The sequence below is a fragment of the Elephas maximus genome, chromosome 1 (assembly GCF_024166365.1).
Source record: "Elephas maximus indicus isolate mEleMax1 chromosome 1, mEleMax1 primary haplotype, whole genome shotgun sequence".
NCBI lineage: Eukaryota > Metazoa > Chordata > Mammalia > Proboscidea > Elephantidae > Elephas > Elephas maximus.
Window position 1 is genome coordinate 184,848,863 of NC_064819.1, and position 22,834 is coordinate 184,871,696.

Sequence of the window (22,834 nt, forward strand, 5' to 3'; positions counted from 1 at the left end):
ACCTGACTCTTATGATCCATAAGGTTTTCATTGGCTGATTTTTGGAAGTAGATTGTCAGGCCTTTGTCCTTATTCTGTCTTCGTCTGGAAGTTCTGAAACCGATTTAGCATTGTAGCAGCGTGCAGGCCTTCACTGATGGTTGGGTAGCTGTGCATGAGGTATATCCACCAGGAATTGAATCCCGCTCTCCTGCGTGGAAAGCTAGAATTCTAACACTGAACCATTGATGCTGTCATTAAGAAGGGGATAATCAAACCCGTTTCCATCTAGTCAGTTCCAACTCATAGCGATCCTATAGGACAGAGTAGAATTGCCCAATAGGGTTTCCAAGGAGCGGCAGGTAGATTCAGACTGCCGACCTTTTGGTTAGCAGCCGAGCTCTTAACAACTTCGCCACCAGGGCTCCAGTAGGAGGATAGGGCGTACTTATCTGACCACTCTCTTTGGAATATTTTCTGAACCTGGCTTGCATGACACCATATATGCTTGGATTTCTTCCTGTCTCCCTTCTTGTTCCATCTGAACCTTATGTCTGCCTCCACTTCTAAATGTTGAATAAAATTTTGTGCCATATGTAGGCTCTTATCTTTCTGTGTTCACTCTATGTCCCAAATTAGGGGTGAGCAGATTTTCTTAAAGGGCTAGATAGTGAATCTTTTAGGCTTAGTGGGCCATGTGGTCTTTGTCACAACTATTCAACCCTGCCCTTGTAGCCAGAGAGCATCCATAAACGAATGGGTGTCATATTCCAATAGCAGTAATTTGTGTACTCTGGTCCCAGTTGATACACCCAATCCCATTGCTTTAAATATCATCCTGTGTGCCGACACCCAGGTTTGTATCTCCAGTTCTCATCTCTCTCATAATTCCAGACTCTTGTATCCAACTTCCTAAGACCTCCACTTTTATTTTATTGTTGTTTCTGATAGGTGCTGTCAAGTCGGTTCTGAATCGTAGTGACCCTGTGTGTACAATAGAGGAAACACTGCGCGGTCGTGTGCCATCCTCTCAGTCACTGCTATGCTTGAGCCTGTTGTTGCAGCCGCTGTGTCAGTCCATCTTGTTGAAGAGCATCTTCTTTTTCATTGACCCTCTACTTTACCAAGCATGATGTCCTTCTCCAGGGATTTTCCCTTCTTATAGCATGTCCAAAGTATGTGAGACAAAGTCTTGCCATCCTTACTTCTAAGGAGCATTCTGGCTGTACTTCTTCCAAGACACATTTCTTCACTCTTTTGGCAGTCCGTGATATATTTGATATTCCTTGCCAACACCATAATTCAAAGGCATTAATTATTTTTCAGTCTTCCTTATTCATTGTCCAGCTTTCACATGCATATGAGGCGATGAAAACACCCTGGCTTGGCCAGGTGCACCTTAGTCTTCAAGGTGACATCTTTACTTTTTAATACTTTAAGGAAGTCTTCTGCACCAGATTTGCCCAATGCAATGCGTCTTTTGATACTTGACTGCTGCTTCCATGGATGTTGACTGTGGATCCAAGTAAAATGAAACCCTTGACAACTTTAGTCTTTTCTCCGTTTATCATTATGTTGCTTGTTGGCCTGGTTGTGAGGGTTTTTGCTTTATGTTGAGGTGTAATCCATACTGAAGACTGGCCTTTGATCTTCATCAGTAAGTGCTTTAAGTCCCCTTTTACCTTCAGCAAGCAAGGTTGTGACATCTGCATAATGCAGGTTGTTAATGAGTCTTCCTCCAATCCTGATGCCCCGTTCTTCTTCATATAGTCCAGCATCTTGGATTACTTGCAGATTGGATAGGTATGATGAAAGGATACAACCCTGATGTACACCTTTCCTGACATTAAGCTGTTCTGCTGAACAGCTGTCTCTTGATCTATGTAAAGATTCCTCATGAGCACAATTAAGTGTTCTGGAATTCCCATTCTTTGCAATGTTATCCATAATTTGTTATGATCCACACAGTCGAATGCTTTTGCATAGTCAGTAAAACACAGGTAAACATCCTTCTGGTATTCTGTGCTTTCAGCCAGGATCCATCTGACATCAGCAATGATATCCCTGGTTCCACGTCCTCTTCTGAATCTGGCCTGAATTTCTGGCAGTTCCCTGTCGATATACTGCTGCAGCTGCTTTTGAATGATTGTCAGCAAAATTTTGCTTATGTGTGATATTAATGATATTGTTCAGTAATTTTCACATTCCATGGGATCACCTTTTTTGGGAATAGGCATAAATATGGATCTTTTCCACTTGGTTTGCCAGGTAGCCGTCTTCCACATATCTTGGCATAGACAAGTGAGCATTTCCAGCGCTGCATCTGTTTGTTGAAACATCTCAATTGATATTCCGTCAATTCCTGAAGCCTTGTTTTTTGCCAATGCCTTCAGTGCAACTTGGACTTCTCCCTTCAGTACCTCGGGTTCCTGATAATATGCCACCTCTTGAAATGGTGGAATGTTGACCAATTCTTTTTGGTATAGTGACTGTGCATTCCTTCCATCTTCTTTTGATGCTTCCTGTGTCATCTAGTATTTTCCCCATAGAATCCTTCACTGCTGCAACTCGAGGTGTGAACTTTTTCCTCAGTTCTTTCGGCTTGAGAAATGCTGAGCATGTTCTTCCCTTTCAGTTTTCCATTTCCAGCTCTTTGCACATGTTGTTATAATACTTTACTTTGTCTTCTTGAGCCTCCCTTTAAAATTTTCTGTTCAGTTCTTTAACTTCATCATTTCTTTCTTTTGCTTTAGCTGCTCGATGTTCAAGAGCAGGTTTCAGAGTCTCTTCTGACATCCATTTTGATCTTTTCTTTCCTTCCTGTCTTTTTAATGACCTCTTGCCTTCTTCATATATGATGTCCTTGATGTCATTCCACAACTCATTGGTCTTCGGTCATGAGTGTTCAACGGGTCAAATCTATCCTTGAGATGGTCTCTAAATTCAGGTGGGATATACTTAAGATCGAACTTTGCCTCTTGTGGACTTGTTCTAATTTTCTTCAGTTTCAACTTGAACTTGCATATGAGCAGTTGATGGTCTGTTCCACAGTTGGCCCCTGGCCTTGTCCTGACTGATGATATTGAGCTTTTCCATTGTTTCTTTCCACAGATATAGTCAATTTGATTCCTGGGTATTCCATCTGGCAAGGTCCGTGTGTATAGTTGCTGTTTATGTTGGTGGAAAAAGGTATTTGCAAAGAAGTCATTGGTCTTGCAAAATTCTATCATGCAATCTCCGGCATCATTTCTATCACCAAGGCCATATTTTCCAACTATCGATTCTTCTTCATTTCCAGCTTTCACATTCCAATCACCACTAATTATCGATGCATCCTGATTGCACATTTGGTCAGTTTCAGCCTGCAGAAGTTGGTAAAAATCTTCAGTTTCTTCACCTTTGGCCTTAGTGGTTGGTGTGTAAATTTGAATAATCGTCATATTAACTTGTCTTCCTTGTGGGCAGTGGATATTATCCTATCACTGACAGCGTTGTACTTCAGGACAGATCTTGAAATGTTCTTTCTGGCAATGAATGCAGTGCCGTATCAGACAGTGTTCTGCTGCTATTCATAATGTTTTCACTGGCGAATGCTTCTCAGAAGTAGACTGCCGGGTCCTTCTTCCTAGTCTGACTTAGTCTGGAAGCTCAGCTGAAACCTGTCCTCCATGGGTGACCCTGCTGGTATCTGAATACCGATGGCATAGCTTCCAGCATCACAGCAACATGCAAGCCCCCACAGTGTGACAAACTGACAGACACGTGGGTTTTTTTTTTAATTAGGCATCACAAATTGCTAATGTGTCCAAAATAGTACTCTTGATTTTTCCCCCAAACCTGCCCCTTTCAAGATTTTCCTCATCTCAGAAACTATTACTACCTTCCATTTAGTTGCTTAAGCTAGAGATTTATTGTTGTCTGTGAGTTTTCTCTTATATTCCACCTGTAAACTTTGAGCAGTTCTCCTCAACCTGACTTTTAGAATATATTCCAAATCTGCCCCTTGTTTTATTCTTCATTGCCACTGCTCTAGTTTGAGACGCCATCACCTTTTACCAGGATTGCTACAGTCACCTCCTGATTGGCCTTTGTTTCCATTCTGGCCCCTGTATAATCTGTTCTCCACCTATCAGCAAAGTGATTTTTTTTTTGGTAACATCAGTCAAACTCTGAATAAAGCCCTCAGCGGCTTCCCATTGTACTTGAAATGCTTTCTAAGCTCATTACCAAGACCCACAGACCCCTTCATGTATGACCTCTTCCCTACATCTCTGGCCTCATGCAGTGCCCCTCTTCCCACTTATTTTTTATATTCACCAATTTTACTGGCAGTTTTCTTTTCCTTGAGTATGGTGAGAAACCTAAATGCTGAGAGAATGTGCAGTAGAGTAATACCTAGTAATAGAAATAATCTCAGCTGAGACATTGATTTTTATATTTTAAGAGCTGAGCATAATGAGCAGGTTCTTTTTTTGTTAAATAATGCAATTTTTAAAACAATAACAAGACTAGCACCAAGGAAGGAAGCACGTTATACACTGAAAAAAGCAGGATACAAAAATGCATAATCATATGCATCAGGATTGCATGTGCATGCGGGCAAAGACTAGGAAATATTAAAAAGAGGAAATAGTTGTATTATGGTGGTAAGGTTAGGGATATTCCCTTATTGCCTAAACTTGGAAAACCTTAAATAGTTTTTAGTACTATAAAACAGATATTTCTAGTATGGAATGTAAAAAGTACATTTGGCCGCCAAAGTGAATAGCTAATATTTATCAAGATATACCAAAAACATTGTATTCTTTCTGAGATTCAGCTTTCTTAGCATAATATTTTATTCTTTCATGGAAATTATGGATTTTCTTGTCTTCCCACACTTTGGAAATGACTCTTGCACTTATCTTTATTTCCATATAGTTTACGTATAAAAGTATATGAGATGTAGCTGGAGAGCAATAAAAATTAATGTAAAATTAAAAAACATTATTATTGCAAAAACTTATTGGATATTCCCAAGTTGTTCTTAAAGAATTATCTCTGTTAGCCCTGTGAAACCTTCTTTTTAAAAGCCTCTAAAAAATAATTCTAGTCCTAGTTTTTTATAAATTTCATTTTCAAAAGAACTCATTTTTAAAAAGATCAGTGTTATTTGATAGCATTCAACATTTTTTGAAGAGATTTCCAAATCTAATAGTAAAGCAGGTTTAGCCTAGTTCATTTTTCGGAGTTAGAAATTGTTACCCAAAACCAAACCAAACCCACTGCCATCGAGTCAGTTCCATCTCAGCAACACTTTAGGACAGAGTAGAACTGCCCCATAGGATTTCCTAGGTGATAAATCCTTATGGAAGCGGACTGCCACATCTTTTTCCCTCGGAGTGGATAGTGGATTCAAACTACCAACCTTTTCGTTAGTAGCCGAGCCCTTTAACCTGTATGCCACCAGGGCCCTTAGAAATAATTACAGGATTAAATAATTAGAAGTCAGGAGACCTAGATTTCTGGCCAAAGTCTTAGACTCTTGACCAAGAACAATTGCTTGCCCTTTCTGGGTCTATTTCGTCTTCTCTAAAGCAACAGAATAAAATAGTTTTCTCAAAAATATTTTAAGTATTTGCAGATATTTTCTCCTTAGAAGATCAGTTATTTCTGAATGATTGTATTCTCAACTTCTTATGTAAAATGATTTTTTTTGTGATAGTTTCTTTAAGTTATTCCATCATTTTGGCTTTAGGTTAGAGTATGAAGTCAAACAGGATGAATTATGAGAAAAAGAGTTCCCAAATATACCATGCGATTACTAGAGGAGTTGCTTTTCTCAGTCAAAGACAAAGACAAAGGTGAAGTGTGTGTGTGTGTAGACTTCAAATCCTGAAGGAACGTGCAAGCTGATAATATTGCTTATGGGTATAGAGGATGATCAGATTTCTGGATGGGAGTCAAGCTGTGAGGTATCAGGAGTCATTTTGCATATAATCTGTCTTCTCGACTTGATTGCCTTAGTCATCTAGTGCTGCTGTAACAGAAATACCACAAGTGGATGGCTTTAACAAAGAGAAGCTTATTCTCTGACAGTCCAGTAGGCCAGAAGTCCAAATTCAGGGTGTGGGCTCCAGGGGAAGGCTTTGTCTCTGTCAGCTCTGGAGAGGAAGGTCTTTGTGATGCATCGGGCTTCCGTTGGTCTGGGAGCATTTCAGCGCAGGAACCTCAGATCCAGAGGACCCACTCTGCTCCTGGCACTGCTTTCTTGGTCGTGTGAGGTCCCCATGTTTCTCTGCTCGCTTCTCTCTTTTGTATCTCAAAAGAGATTGGCTTAAGACACTACCTAATCTTGTAGACCTCATCGATATAACTGCAGCTAATCCATTGTATATCATAGTGATAGGATTTACAACACATGAAAATCACATCAGAAGATAAAATGGTAGACAATCATACAGTCGTACAAGGGAATCATGACCTAGCCAAGTTGACAGATATTTTGGGGGTGTGCAATTCAATCCATGATATTCACTTCTCTTCATCTGAATCAGCCAAGACAAAGGTTGTGTTTAAAATAACTTTATGAAAGTTGTCTTTATAAAAGATACTTTGTAACTGTGCCTCTGTAATGGTCTTCCTTTTAACAGAATTTCTGCCGGTATGCAGTAAGGAAATGTATGCTTTTATTTTAAGAGATTTTTGGAAACTTAAAAAAAAAAAAAAACTCTGTTCAGCGTCATGTCCCTTTAGGTTTTGTTGTTGTTAGGTGGCACTTTGTGGGCTGGTAATTCAGATTATTAGATAAACATCGAACTGTCATGTGGAAAATATCTTAGGGGATAAGAGATGAGTAAGACACAAATTCACAAATAAGACTACAGTTTACCTGTTGCCGTTGAGTCGATTCCAACTCATAGTGAACCTATAGGACAGGATAGAACTGCCCCGTAGGGTTTCCAAGGAACACCTGGTGGATTCGAACTGCCAACCTCTGGCTACCAGCCGAGCTCTTAACCACTGTGCCACCAGGGCTCCAGACTACAGCTTAGTAGGGGGCTAAGCTGTAGCTATGATAAGCAGAATATTCATTTATTAAGGGGTTTGAACAAAGTGTGTGTGTGTGTGAAGGGGAGTGATTCAGAGGAGGAATGGGGTGCATCTGGCTGAGGAGTTGGGAGAAGCCTCTGAATCTTGAAGAATTAGGAGAATTTTACAGGTGTGGGGGCCAGGGACAGGATGGAGAGGTTTTGAGTGGAGAAGGTAACATAACAAAGGATTCAGGTTGGGAAACACCAGCCAGTTCTAATCTGCTGGGGATAGAGTACTATAGAGAGATATAGATGCATTTATTTCATAAATATGAAGTATTTCTACCCGCTAAGTATAGCAGCATAGGCTGGAATGTTAATGCTGAGCTGACCAGTTTGTTCTTAATGCACTAGGCATTTGGGTATCATTGAAGTTAAAGTTGAGACATGCCAGGATTAAAGATGCACCCAAAGAAGATTAATTTGGTCGTCATATGGGGGTGATACTTATTAGAAGGGGCAGAAAGACCCGTTAGAAGGTGGTTGTAATATTATAGGGAAGAGGACAATGGGTTGAAACAGTGGGGCAATGGGCAAGAGGAATATGGGTGCTGAAAACAGTGCTCTTGAAGAGTATAATAGAGTGTTGGGGTGGGGTAATAATGTTAGACAGTAGAAAAGATACCTGGGTGACTGGGCAGGTAGTGGTGGACATCCAGGAATAGGACATCAAGAAGAAGGGCTGTGTTTTTTTTTTAAGAAAATTATATAAACAGCTTTACAGCAGTTAAACCCTCATACATTTACTGTTCTCAATTTGTCTACTCCTCCAGGCTTTGACCCTAAGTGCACATAGCTACTATAGTACTGCTCCATTTATTTAAAAAAAAAAAAAACTTTATGTAATATAAGTGTCTTTAGAGGTAGTTTATAAAATAAACTGACAAGTTTTAGATTTGTTTACTTTCAGAACTTACAGGTAGAGTTAGACGTTTGAATGAATTGGAAATGTTAGGAACCAAATGCTGATCCAGTCTTTATTAAATTTTTTCCATTGTTTATTTTATGTTTTTTAATATTTTAATGGTGTTTTAGGTGAAAGTTTACATAGCAAATCAGGTTTATAACAATTTTTATACAGATTGCTGGGTGACATTGGTTACAATATTCACAATGTGTTGGCATTTTCATTATTTCCATTCTGTTTGTTCTGTTTCTGTTGACCTAGCTTCCCTTCCCCTCCTTGCCTTCTCACCGTTGCTTTTGGGTAAATGTTGACCATTTAGTCTCATATAGTTGATTGTTTTAAGGGGACACATTACTCGGATGATATTGTTTACGTTATATAGCAATCTATTATTTGTCTGAAAGGTGACCTCTACAGGTGGCTACAGTTACAAGTTCAAAGGGTATCTTAGGGTGATAGCCTCGGGGGCTCCATTGGTCCAGTAAATCTGGGCTTTTTTAGGAATTTGAATTTTATTCTACATTTTTCTTCCATTCTACCCAGGACCTTCTATCGTGTCCCTGGTCAGAACGGTCCAGTAGTGATAGCTGCCACCATCTAGTTCTTCTTGTCTCAGGCTAGAAGAGGCCGTGGTTTGTGTGGGCTGTTAGCCCTGTGGACCAGTTTCTTCTTTGCGTCTTTGGTTTCCTTCATTCTCTTTTGTTCCAGATGAGTAGAGAAAAACAGTTGTATCTCAGGTGGCCACTTGCAAGCTTTTAAGACCCATTTGCTACTTAACCAAACTAGGATGTGGAACATTATTTTTATGAACTATGTTATGCCATTTGACTGGAGTTATCCCACGAGAATTAGTAAACCAATCCCACGAGGTATTTGGATACGTCTCGGAAGTCTCCATAACTGTGCCCCCAGTGTGCTTTGTTACATATGTGAGTATGTATGCAGCATACATAAACAGGTATGTACATATGCCTACAGATACACCTATACATGCACGTGTACTTACTCACATGTAGCTTCCTATACACATATATGCATACATACCTATGTAACCCTACTCATATTTTTGGTTATTAATATTGTTGCAAAATTATCTATTTCATAGCATTTACTGAAATTTCCCTTATTCTTGCATATTTCTTAATGTCTCTATTTGCCTTGGTCCAGTTGTGGAGACTTCATCCGTACTGGGTATTCCCTTTTCCATCACCAAAAATAACAAATGTTTACTGCCTAGAAAGTGGCTCCCTCTGCTTTCCCCTCCCATCCTTGGTAACCATCAAAGAATGTTGCTTTCTGTGTGTATATCTATTCTTGACTTTATAAAAAAAAGATCATACAATATTTGTCCTTTTGTGATTGGCTTATTCACTCACAATAATGTCCCCCAGATTCATCATGGACTCCTCATTATTCTTTATAGTTACTTAGTATTCCATGGTAGCTACATACCACTATTCATTTTTCCGTTGATGGGCAGTTAGGTCGTTTCCGTCTTTTTCAGCTATTGCCAATAATGCTGCAGTGTATATAGGTGTACATATGGGATCCTGTCTTTATTAAAATGTTAGTTTTATTCTTCATGGATTTTTTTGCATTAATTTTAATTTTTTAAAGACAGTGCATTAAATTATTACTTATCTTGATTACCGAGTTTTTGGCACCCCCTTAAACTTTGCACCTGGGCTGAGTGCCTCACTCATCTTACTCTTTTCCTGGTCCTGAATAATTTTGCAGTCTTGTGAGTGACTAGAATCAGAGAAGGAGGAGCACATGGACAGAAAAAAAGGGCTGAAGTGCGGACTTTGAAGAATAATGTCCATTTAGGGGTGGAAGGAGGAAAAGGACTCAGTAGAAAGTGAGAAGGGGCTTATTCAAGAAGCAGGTTGGTTGCTGAATCAGGAGAAGACATTCAGAGAAGCCAGGACATTGAGAAGGAAGCAGGATGGTAAATGCTTTGTAAAAGTTGAGAAGGAAAGTATAAAGACTGAGAATTAGCCACCATTTTAGTGACTAAGAATATCACTCATTGCCTTGAAGAGAACAAGTTCTTGAAAAGCTTTCCTGTTCTAATCTGGAGACTAAGGTAAAGTTGAATACGTTGGTGGGAAGTGAGGTGGAGGTTTTTTTTTTTTTTAAGAGCATCAAAGGAAGGGATTGGTGTGATGCCAGTAGACAAAAGCAAGAATTCTTGGTGGCTTACTATTAAAATAGATATATCTTAGTTCATATGGGAAATAGATTCATTTACCATTTTGTTTAAAAACTTGTATGTCCTGGCAGGAGTATTGTGAAGATTTTGCCTTCTATTTTTAAATTAGGAAACTTTTGAAATCCGTATGATTTCCATAATTTTTATCTAGATATATATCAAAGTGTGGTCTAGATTTTTTTTTCCTTTACCTGCATGTTGTTGTTAGGTGCTATCGAGTCGGTTCCGACAGATAGCGACCCTATAGGACAGAGTAGAACTGCCCTATGGCGTTTCCAAGGAGCAGCTGGTAGATTTGAACCTTTAGCCTTTTGGTTAGCAGCCAGGCTCTTAACCACTACACTACTAGGGCATTTATAAGCCTATATTGTAAATTTATATGCTGTTTTGTTGTATATGCTTTTTGTGTCATACATGTGAATTTTGTAATTGGAGGATAATGATTGTATCCTACATATCTATATCCCCATAGCATTTATCCCTGTACCTGTATTCTTACAGTGTTATCATGCTATGAGTATTAATGTAAAGTTTGCTTCTTGAAACACAGAGATCAGTGGGCTCAAGTCATCCAAAATGGATGGTCAGAATACTTGGTTGGCCTCATTTCCCTAACATTTTGCAACATTTGAAAAAATGTAGATCCTGCAAAAGAATAATGCAATTTAGATGTAAATTAATGAAAAACCACTCTTAGATGTAGATAAGCAGTACTAATTATACTTTGTACTGAGAATTTAGCACTTTGAGGTGATAAGTGAAATTTTTTTGGAGTTGGCTTAAATAACTTTGTATCGGTTTTCATGTTACCTCCTTGTCTTAGTCATCTAGTGCTGCTCTAATACAAATACCACAAGGGGACGGCTTTAACAAAGAGAAGTTTATTCTCTCACAGTCTACTAGACTAGAAGTCTGAATTCAGGGTGTCAGCTTTCTTTCTCTGTTGGCTTTGGAGGATGGTCCTTGTCATTAATCTTCCTCTGTTCGAGGAGCTTCTCAGCGCAGGGACCCTGGGTCCTAAGGATGCACTCTGCTCCCAGTGCTTCTTTCTCGGTGCTGTGAGGTCCCCCACTCTCTGCTCCCATCCCTTTCGTTTTATCTCTTGTTAAGACAACAGGTGGTGCAGGCCACACTGCAGGGAAACTCCCTTTACATTGGATCAGGGATGTGACCTCACTAAGGGTGTCACAATCCTACTCTAATCCTCCTTAACATAATCTAACCTTGCCTCAGATTGGGATTTACAACCCAGGAAAATTACAATCACAAAATGGAGGACAGCCACCCCAAACTAGGAATCATGCCCTATCCAAGTTGACACATATTTTGAGGGGACACAGTTCAATCCATGACACTCCTGTGGGAGAAAATCAGGTGCTATCTGAATAACAGTCTTTAGACTAGCAATTGTTTTTGTTGTTAGGTGCCGTCAAGTCTGTTCCAGCTCATAGCAACTCTGGGTACAACAGAACAAAACACTAGTAAGAGTGTTACAATCCCACGCTAATCCTCTTTAATATAATCTAATCTTGCCTCATTAACCACAGGCAGAGATTAGGATTTACAGCACACAGGAAAATTACACTCACAAAATGGAGGACAACTACACAATACTGGGAATCATGGCCTAACCAAGTTGACACATAGTTTTAGGGGACACGATTCAATCCATGACACTCCACCCTTTGGCCCTCAAAAGTTCATGACCTTGCCACATTTAAAACACATTCACACCATCATAACAAAACTCTTAAATTAACTCCAAGTTCAAAATCCACAAAAATTCCTCATCTGTGAAATCTAGAATACAAGCCATCTGTTTCCAAAGTACAATGGCAGAACAGGCAGGCACAAGCTAGACATTTCCATCACAAATGGGAGAAACTGGGGGGAAAGAAGGCATAATAAGCATCAAGCGAGTTAGTAGAACACATCACATCAGCCCTCAAAGCTTGAAAATAATCCTCTGTTTCCTGAGACCATTCACACAATGGCCCTGCCCTCCAAGTTCTAGGTATTTGCCACACTCTCCAGATCCTGAGTGGAGGCCCCTCAGCTCTGGGCTTCAGCTCCACCTTCAGGCCCACTGGAACAGCAACTCTACTCCCTCAGCTTTAGGTGCACCATTCTCTGAACCTATCTGAGTGGTGATTCCACTCTTAGAAACACTAGAGGCCATAGCCATACCTTTTGAGACTGAGACAGCTTGGCTTCCTGTGTTCCCTGTCTCTTCAGCTTCTGCTTACTGGTTCCTTGGCATCTCGGCCTTGGGGCCTCATATCTGAATCTGCCCTGCTGGGGCAAGTGTTCCAAAGCTCTGTAGCTCCACCAATAAGTGCCTGGAGGCACCCAACTCTGCCAGTAAACTTTGGCCTGGAAGGCACTTAGCTCTCTTGCTCTAGAGCTCTCCTGCTCTAGCTCCACCGATAAGTGCCCGGAGGCACCCCACTCATAGCAACCCTGTGTACAACAGAACGAAACAATGCCCAGTACTGCGCCATCCTCACAATCATTGGTATGCTTGAGCTCATTGCTGCAGCCGTTGTGTCAGTCCATCTTGTTGAGCATCTTCCTGTTTTTCGCTGACCCTCTGCCAAGCATGGTGTCCTTCTCCAGGGACTGGTTCTTCCTGATAACCTGTCCAAAATATGTTAGATAAAGTCTTGCCATCCTTGCTTCTAAGGAGCATTTTGGCTGTACCTCTTCCAAGACAGATTTGTTCTTTTGGTAGTCCACAGTGTTTTCAGTGTTCTTCACCACCACCATAATTCAAAGGTGTTAATTATTCTTCGATCTTCCTTATTCATTGTCCAGCTTTTACATGCATATGAGACGACTGAAAACATTTTGGCTCAGGTCAGGTGCGCTTTAGTCTTCAAGGTGACATCTTTGCTTTTTAACACTTTAAGGAGGTCTTTTGCAGCAGATTTGCCCAGTGCAGTGCATCTTTTGATTACTGACTGCTGTTTCCGTGGGTGTTGACTGTGGATCCAAGTAAAATGAAATCCTTGACAACTTCAGTCTTCTTGGTTTATCATAATGTTGCTTACTGATTCAGTTGTGAGGATTTTTGTTTTCTTCATGTTGAGATGTAGTCCATACTAAAGGTCATACATAGTCTTTGATCTTCATCATTACTTGCTCAAAAATGATATTAATCACATTTATTTAAAATTTTGTTAATATTTGATTAGAAATGTATTTTTTTGTTTAATCTTGCTCTGGATATGGCTGTTACAAAAACGTTTACTCACTATTTCCAAGTTTAGAGTCCTTATGATTGTGGGCTTCTATAAGCGGTCACGTTATCAGCTCTCTGGTTTTCCCTTCAGATGAACTCTCTTACCTTTGGGAGACTTCATCCTTCTTTGTATGTACAGCTCTTACCTTAAGGAGGATGGCTCCCAATTATATATCTACTTCTCAATCCCTGACCTGTTTTCTTTTTTCAGCAGACGTTTACTTGTTGAGTGTCTGCTCTGTGCCAGGCACTATGCTGGGCCCTGGTGAGCAAAACAAATAAGATCCTTAACTATATTAAACACACACACACACACACACACACGCACACACACACACACAATGAGGGTTTTAAGGAGAAGAGTGTAAAAATGGTGTGGCAGGAGCGTTTGACCTCCTGTGACTTCACAAGGGGGCGGGAGTATCAAGAGCAACAGTCCAAGGCTGATTCCTATGAAGAAGAGGTCAGACATACCTCCTCTCTCCAACCTTTTTACCAATTTTGACACTATCTGTGCCTCCTATAGCATTCTCTACTTCTCTGCCGGGTTTGATATTTCATTGCAATGGCCACACAGAACTCACAGACCATACTCACAGTTATGAGGTTTATTGAGGAAGTAACAGGTTACAATTCAGTGTCAGAAACAACTCAGGATACAGTTGTTTTATCTGGAGAGCCTCTTCTCAGTCATGCCTGCAGTTGGGCCTCTCTCTGGCTCTGGGGCCCTTGGCCCAGCCTCTACCCTGCTCAGGCAAGACTTGCAAAGCTTGTTAGCTCCATCAGTAAGTGCCTGGGGTACCCCACTCAGTCAGGAAGCCTCCTCCCCGAAGATTCTCCGCTCTCTTGCCCTGTGGGGGTCAGCATACCCATTGTAACTGCCTAGTTCTGTGGGCCGGGAAGCTGTTCTCCTGTTTCTGCTGCCACTGTTTTTCTTGTGCTGCTTCTTGCCATCTTGTGCCATCCCTGGTGTTATAGCTCTCTCTCCCTCTGTGCCTAGGAGGTTCTCAGCACAGGCACTCTAGGTCCAAAGGACGTGCTCCATTTCCATCTCTTCTTGGTAGTAGTGAGATTCCCCTATTCCAACTTGGGGATGGCTCATTTTAAGCCTAGTGGGATGGCAAAACTGACCAATCCCCTTGTTAGGGTTGCATACACCTAATTTGCATGGTCCCATCCCCACAAGGGTGCCTTTGACCTTATTTGCATTATTAACAAAGGCTTTCCCCACCAAAGAAGACTGCTTTTATTTTGAATTGCTGTTGTACATACACTGCCAAATGGCACTTGCATATAGCATATTTTGTGCTGTATTTTCATATATATTTATTATATCCTCTCTCCTGGTTAATCTGTGGACTGCTTTGAAATCTGACCTGACTGAGAGTACAGGGAAGGCCCACTTGATAAAGAAAAAAGGCAGTGGCCACTCTAAAGCTGCATCTTTGAAAATACTCCAGAAACCTACTGCTTGTTTTTAGAGTTCTTTATTAGTTTTATATATTAAATTTATGCTACATAGTTACTTTGTTTTTCTTAGTTATATGATATTGGTTAAAGTTTTAACCTTTCTGTGTAGCGTTGAAGGATCAAAGGCATATATGCAGTTTATTTCTATGCTTTTCCATAGAATTAGAATTTGATGGGTAGAGGAAGTGTGTACTATAGACAGTGCACATTTTCCATTGTTACTAATTGATGGTTTTGTTACTTTTGTCTTTTATTCTCTACTTTTTACATAATTCATATTAGTTCCTCCTAAGAGTAAAAAAAATATTCCGAATAAGGTAATAATATTTCATCCACATAGTACACCTGCAGGGAAGACCATTAGACTGAGAATTAGGAAGGTCTGGGCTCTAGACCACCACTGTGATTCATAATTTCTTTGACAAATTACTTAAGGATGTTGGGTTTTATCCTTAAGCAATCATTTACTAAAGGTAAACGATCTCTTAAAATTCCTTTCTAGGTCTGAATTTTTGTCATATTCACGTTGGTACTAAGTAGTTATTCCTGTCCTTTTTTTTTTACCTTAGCCTGAAGCTAGACTGTTATATTTATGAAGTTTTGTTGTCGGTTTTTTTAGTTTGGGGTTAGTCATTACTGCTTCGTTTAGAACTTGTTCATTTCAGGATCTAGTGTTTTCACGAGTAAGCATTAATTACTGAAGAGGATAAATTAACCTTGTTATTTACTTACTTTTTTTTCTATTTAAGGCATTTTCAAAAGAAATAATTCCAGATTAATGGATGAAATTTTAAAACAGCAGCAGGAACTTCTGGGCTTAGATTGTTCCAAATATTCACCAGAGTTTGCAAATAGTAATGACAAAGATGATCAAGGTAAGATGAATATGCAGCATACGCAGATGTGTGTTTGCATTTCAAGGCAAATTTTCTCTTTCATTCATTCATTTTACTGTTTTAGTCCTTATTGTCGCTGTATTTAATCATTAGATTTATTAGACTTTTCATGTCTTAATCTTGTTAAAGGGTAATTTTCAGAAAAAGAAAATCACGACCAGGAGCCAGATTGTAAAATAGCTGTAATAGAGTCAGAATTGGGTGGAACTCTATGGACAATACATATTCTTCAGTTGAAGCATAAAATTTTTCTACAGTCTTGATTTTTTTTCCCTTCTGAGCTGTGTGTCTACTGTGCTATGATTAGGGGTGACATTTTAGATGAGTAGAAATTGTTACCTAGCCTGTAGTTAAAATTCCTAATTCTAGAGGATTTATTCACAAATACAATGTCCATTTGAACATTTTGAAAAGAACGCAGCGTTTACGTATGTACATAAATGTGATTTGGGGTGTTTGGGCCCTTTCTGAGGAGAATAGCTAAGTACATTTTTTTTTTTTAAATAATTTTTATTGTGCTTTAAGTGAAAGTTTACAAGTCAAGTCAGTCTGTCACATAGAAGCTTATATATACCTTACTCCATACTCCCACTTACTCTCCCCCTAATGAGTCAGCCTGCTCCTTCCTTCCAGTCTCTCCTTTCGTGACCGTTTTGCCAGTTTCTAACCCTCTCTACCCTCCCATCTCCCCTCCAGACAGGAGACACCAACACAGTCTCAAGTGTCCACCTGATAGAAGTAGCTCACTCTTCATCAGCATCTCTCTCCAACCCATTGTCCAGTCCCTTCCATGTCTGATGAGTTGTCTTCGGGAATGGTTCCTGTCCTGGGCCAACAGAAGGTTTGGGGACCATGACCGCCGGGATTCTTCTAGTCTCAGTCAGACCATTAAGTCTGGTCTTTTTATGAGAATTTGGGGTCTGCATCCCACTGTTCTCCTGCTCCCTCAGGGGTTCTCTGTTGTGCTCCCTGTCAGGGCGGTCATCAGTTGTGGCCGGGCAGCATCTAGTTCTTCTGGTCTCAGGATGATGTAAGTCTCTGGTTCATGTGGCCCTTTTTGTCTCTTGGGCTCATAGTTATTGTGTGACCTTGGTGTTCTTCATTCTCCTTTGATCCAGGTGGGTTGAGACCAATTGATACATCTTAGATGGCCGCTTGTTAGCATTTAAGACCCCAGATGCCACACTTCAAAGTGGGATGCAGAATGTTTTCATAATAGAATTATTTTGCCAATTGACTTAGAAGTCCCCTTAAGCCATAGTCCCCAAACCCCCGTCCTTGCTCCGCTGACCTTCGAAGCATTCAGTTTATCCTGGAAACGTCTTTGCTTTTGGTCCAGTCCAGTTGAGCTGACCTTCCGTGTATTGAGTATTGTCCTTCCCTTCACCTAAAGTAGTTCTTATCTACTAATTAATCAGTAAATAACCCTCTCCCACCCTCCCTCCCTCCCCCTTCATAACCACAAAAGTATGTGTTCTTCTCAGTTTATACTATTTCTCAAGATCTTATAATAGTGGTGTTATACAATATTTGTCCTTTTGCATCTGACTAATTTCACTCAGCATAATGCCTTCCAGGTTCCTCCATGTTATGAAATGTTTCACAGATTCGTCACTGTTCTTTATCGATGCGTAGTATTCCATTGTGCTAAGTACACTTTGATACGGAAATTGAGAAGTTTAGATTCTTGTTAACTATGAGAAATGTTTATTTTGTTCTCAATTTAGTATTTCTTAAAACTGAATTTAAACTATGTCTAGAAGAGGTTTTTTTTTTTTAATATCTTGTTTGTTTTTTCCTCTAGTTTTAAATTGCCAATCAGCAGTGAAGGTGCTGTCCCCAGAAGATGGAAAAGCAGATATTGTGAGAGCCGCGCAGGACTTTTGCCAGTTAGTAGCCCAGCAGCAAAAGAGACCTACAGATTTGGATGTAGATATGTTAGACAGTTTACTTAGTAAGTCATGTGTATACACACACACACACACACACACACACACACACACACACACTCACGAATGTTTTTAGTTTTTCCCACAAGATTGTAGTATCAAGGAGAATATTTAGGCTCCTTTCACAGTATAAGGAAACCCTGGTGGTGTAGTGGTTAAGTGCTACGGCTGCTAACCTGAAGATTGGCAGTTCAAATCCGCCAGGCGGTCTTTGGAAACCCTGTGGGGCAGTTCTACTCTGTCCTATAGGGTCGCTATAAGTCTGAATTGACTCGACGGCAAATGGTTTGGTTTTGGTCACAGTATAAAACTTTATTTAAAAAAAAAAAATGATTGTCTTTATAATTGTTACGTGTCTGAGATTTAAAGACCCATTTGTGACAATGGCTTTGAGATAATGAAATTTATAGTCCACTAACTTGCACGGGGACTTAACGGGAAAGGAGAGGACTTAAGTGGATATTTTTTGTCCCCTTGGGGTTTTGAGTGTTCTTGAAAGTAGGACTTTTACTTATCAGCCTTCCTCCCTCCTCCTCTTTCCTTGTTTAGGAATATGTTTGAACGTAATACCTATTTAGGGAGCAGCCTCAAGGTGTGGGTTCTCAAGGATATAATCTTACTGTTATCTGTGACTTTTTTTTTTAAGTCTTTTATATTTAATATACTACTATATTTGTAATGTTATACCAAATATAACATTATATCTTTTTTTTTTTAAAAGCTGTATATAAAAGCCTTCAGTTTGCTTTTTCTCCCTAGAGCCCCTGTAGAAACATTTTGCCTTAACTTCATGGTCCTTCTGCTTGCTAGCATTGTCCTCGATCCTTTTGAAGAGAGGCAGTACATCTAACAAAGTCATGTCCAGTGATAGCTTCTATAGCCATACCATTTCAGACATGCATTTTACCTTTCAATCATTTACATAGAGTCTCCATTCATCTTACTCATTAATCATGCATTTTCTATCTAAGCGATTCATGTAACTATTCTGTTTCTTCTACTTTGCCACATGTCCATCACAGGGCACAATCCCTCTTTGACCTCATGTTCTCATTAACCCCCAGCTTTCACTGGCTACCTACTTCTTACCCTACTCTTCTATTCCTACTCTGTCATTGCTTGACTATATTCAGGCCGAATGAGTAGGCTTAAAGTAGACCATTGTGGAGTCTCTGGTCAGAGATTACTCATATGTGGACTGTCTTCTCAATCCTGTGAAGTCCCAGCCAGAGATTTAATTTATGAAGATGCCCTGAAAGGTTCGCACAGGGGCCCAAAGCTGACCTTTCAAATAGCATGTCACAAAGTGCTGAAGTTGAGGATGGGTTTAGCCTTCAGGGTTTGTAGACCCACAATAAATGAAAATATACACAGCCCTTAAGTGAACTCATTTATCTGGCAGAAGCAAACACTGAATACTGTCGCCTCAAAAAGTTACCTCTTCACTGCAGTTAATCCTTCCCTTCAACCCTAGGTAATCACTCGCCTGCTGTGTGACTAGACTTTTACTTTCAGAACTTTTATGTAAATGGAATCATACACTATATATAGTATATATATTGTATATAGTCTTTTGAGTCTCGCTTCTTTCACTTAGCATAATATTTTTTGAGGTTGAGCTATGTTGCATGTTATTCCTTTTTATTGGTGAGTAGTGTTCTATTGTATGGATAGACCCCACTTTGTTTATTTCTTAACCCACTGATGCACATTTGGATATTTGCAGTTTTCGAGTAATGCCGCTATGACCACTTTCTTACAAGTCTTTGTGCGGACATATGTTTTGTTTTCTCTTGGGTAGATACCTAATAGTGGAATTCCTAGGTCTTATGGAAACCCTGGTGGCGTAATGGTTAAGAGCTTCAGCTGCTAACCAAAAGGTCAGCAGTTCGAATCCACCAGGCACTCCTTGGAAACCCTATGGGGCAGCTCTACTTTGTCCTTTGGGTTCTCTATGAGTCGAAATTGACTCTACGGCAACGGGTTTGTTTTTTTAGTATAGGGAGGAAGTGAAGGAGCCCTGATGGCGCAGTGATTAAGCGCTGTGCTGTTAACCCAAAGATCTTTGATTCGAATCACCAACTGCTCTGTGGTAAGATGTGGCATTCTGCTTCTGTAAAGATTTACAGCCTCGGAGACCCTAAGGGGCAGTTCTACCCTATTTTATAGGGTTGTAATGAGTAGGAATCGACTGGGTGGCATAGAGTTGATTTGTTTATAGTGAGTGAATATTTAAGCCTTAAAGAAACTGCCAAACTGTTTTCCAAAGAGTCAGTACCATTTTACATTCCAACTGACAGTGTATGAGGGTTCCAGTTTCTCTACATCCTTGCCAATACATAGTACTGTCAGCTTTTTTTTTTTTTTTTTCTTTTTTCTTTTAACCATTCTGGTGGATATGTAATAGTTTATCACTGTGGTATTAATTCACATTTTCTTAATGAGTAATAATGTTGAGTATTTTTCATGTGCTAATTTGTCAACTCTATCTTCTTTGGTAAGTGATTTTCAAATATTTTGCCTATTTTTAATGTGTTTGTGTTATTACTGAGTTTTAAGGGTTCTTTATATACTTGATACAGATAATTTACATGATTTGCAAGTATTTTTTTCCTAGACCTTAGCTTATCTTTTTATTTTCTTACTGGTGTCTTTTAAGGGGTTCCTTAATGGTGTTAAAAAAAAGTTCAGTGGTTAAGAGTTCGGCTGCTAACCAAAAGGTTGGCAATTGAATCCCACCAGTTGCTCCTTGGAAACCCTATGGGGCAGTTCTACTCTGTCCTATACGGTTGCTGTGAGTCAGAATTGACTTGATGGCAGTGGGTTTGGTTTTGGTTTAATGGTGTTAGGTAAAGGATACCAATTTTTCTGTTTGTCAAAAGCCTATTTTTTCCCCGCTTCAATTACCTTAGCTCCTTTATTGAAATCTTTTGACCATAAATATGTGGGTTTATTTCTGGGCTCTCGATTCTGTTCCATTGGCTTATATGTTTATCCATATAATGCCATACTTTGTTGATTACTGTGGCCTTATAGTAAGTTTTGAAATCAGGTAGTATAAGTCCTTCAACTTTGATTTTTTTTTTTTCCCAAAGTTATTTTGGCTATTCCTTTGCCTTTTCATATAAATTTTAGAATCAGCTTGTCAATTTCTGAAAAAAACTGCTGGAATTTTGATAGATATTGCATTGACTATAGATCAATATGGAAAGAATTGCTATCTTAACAATATTGAGTCTTCTAATTAATGAACATACTATCTCTTTCCGTTTATTTGAGTCTTCATTTTTCTCTCAACAGTGTTTTCTAATTTCATGGTATAGGGCTTTCTACAGCTTTTGTTTAGTTTATTCCCAAGTATTTTTTTGATGGTATTGTTAATGGTTTTTAAATTTTATTTTAGGATTGTTTATTGATAGTATATGGAAATACAATTGGTTTTCTTTACACCTACTCCTCATTTACCGACTTTCTCATTATACATTTTGCACGTGACAGTAGTAAAACGTTTACTCTCTGACTGTTTTGTGCATTAATGATGTACATCTAGCAGTAACGAACTCCAAGGTGCGAGGCATGAGTAACGTCAGCTGTGATGGTTATGTGTTAACTTGGCTGGGCCATGATTCTTAGTGGTTTGGCAGTTATGTAATGACATAACTGAGCAGTTATGTAATGATTTAATCCGGCAGTTATATAGCAATGTGATTTGGCTGTTGTGTAATGCTATAGTCATCCTCCATTTTTGATCTGACGTGGTCATCCTCCATTTTTGCGTAATGCCCATTTTCACGTAATGACCTAGCCTTTGGAACCTAACCATGTCAATAAGGGAGGAGTGGTTGTATTGATTTTGTGTCCTAAGACTATCCTGAAGTCATTTAATAATTGCAGGATTTTTGTAGATTCTTAGGATAATTTTTTTTTTTTTTTATTTCACTTCTTATGTCAGCATAGTTTAGTGGTCAGCTGTTGACTTGCACCAAGGCTATGGTGCTCAAACACCGCAAGCTCCTAAGGCTTCCATGATCCATGTGGAGTGGAAGAGTGCCTTCAAAGTTGCCAGTAGTTCTCAAGTGTCATTGACTTTTGTTTTTCACCGGACTTTTTTGCCACCTTGTTTTGCTCCTCCTTTTCCCTGATGCCATATGTTTCCCAGTCAGCCATGGATGTGTAGAGAGGTTATCTCAACCCTTATTTGCAGGATCCCCTTGTTAAATGTCTAGCCATTATACTGCTTGTCCCAACTGGGACTATAACCACAGGCTAGCAAAGCTGTGGGTTTTCCTCTTTCATTCCCTATCAACTTCATCACTTTTAGCTGGCAAAACTGTGGATTTTCACCATCTAGGACCCCTCTTCCCCAAATTGAATCTGTGTCTTTTGGCAGCAAGCAACAAAACCAGTGGCTTTTACAGGCAGCACCATGCTGGTAGAATGACAGTTCTCTGCAGTTGACTGGGGGAGAGGGGTTAGAATTGAGAGCACTTCCAGCCAAGGTACCATAGACTCTTGTTTTTACCTGAACTCTGCCTTTGCTCTTAAATGGTTGGTTGTAGTCCATTTTAATACATGTTTTTTTTATGAAGAGGATCATTGCCCTCTTCATACCACCATAATCAGAAGTCCCTTCTTGTTATTTTTTTTTTACTAGAGAGGATTTCTTTTTAGCCAGCAGAGGAGTATGTGTTCCTTTACTTAATCTATTTACTCTACCAAGGTGAACTTTTAAAGAGACTTTGTTGTGGAAATAATTCTTTACTATTACTGCTAGATGGGCCTGTCTAATCCAGTTCCCTTACTTAATAATTAAGACCCGGAGAGGTTGTGTGACAAGCAAGTTAGTGACAGAACTGAGATTATTAGAAACTGTTAGAACCTGGACCTCTCAAATTATACTATCTTTTTTATTTTACCTTTGGCTTTTCAAACTTTGAAGCATTTGAAATGTCTGCATTCCTTTTTCCCCAAGCCAGGTGTCATGGAATCCAGTTTGTAAAACAAATAAAAAATGGACATGTTCTTATTGAGGCAGGTGTTCAGTCTCCTTTTCCCCCTTGAGGGAGCTTGAGCTCTGGAGAATAATGAAAATGTTTGTTGTGTATAT

The 22,834-nt window shown here is 39.5% G+C and overlaps 1 protein-coding gene across 1 annotated transcript in view; it reads left to right on the forward strand.

The window, feature by feature from the left end:
* The window catches only part of NUS1 (NUS1 dehydrodolichyl diphosphate synthase subunit), a 33,734-nt gene that overhangs the window by 4,482 nt on the left and 6,418 nt on the right, over window positions 1–22,834 (forward strand). The window contains exons 2-3 of the mRNA XM_049899808.1: window positions 15,632–15,757; window positions 17,583–17,732. Coding sequence (XP_049755765.1) covers window positions 15,632–15,757; window positions 17,583–17,732 — 276 coding nt within the window. The remainder of the gene's footprint in view (window positions 1–15,631; window positions 15,758–17,582; window positions 17,733–22,834) is intronic.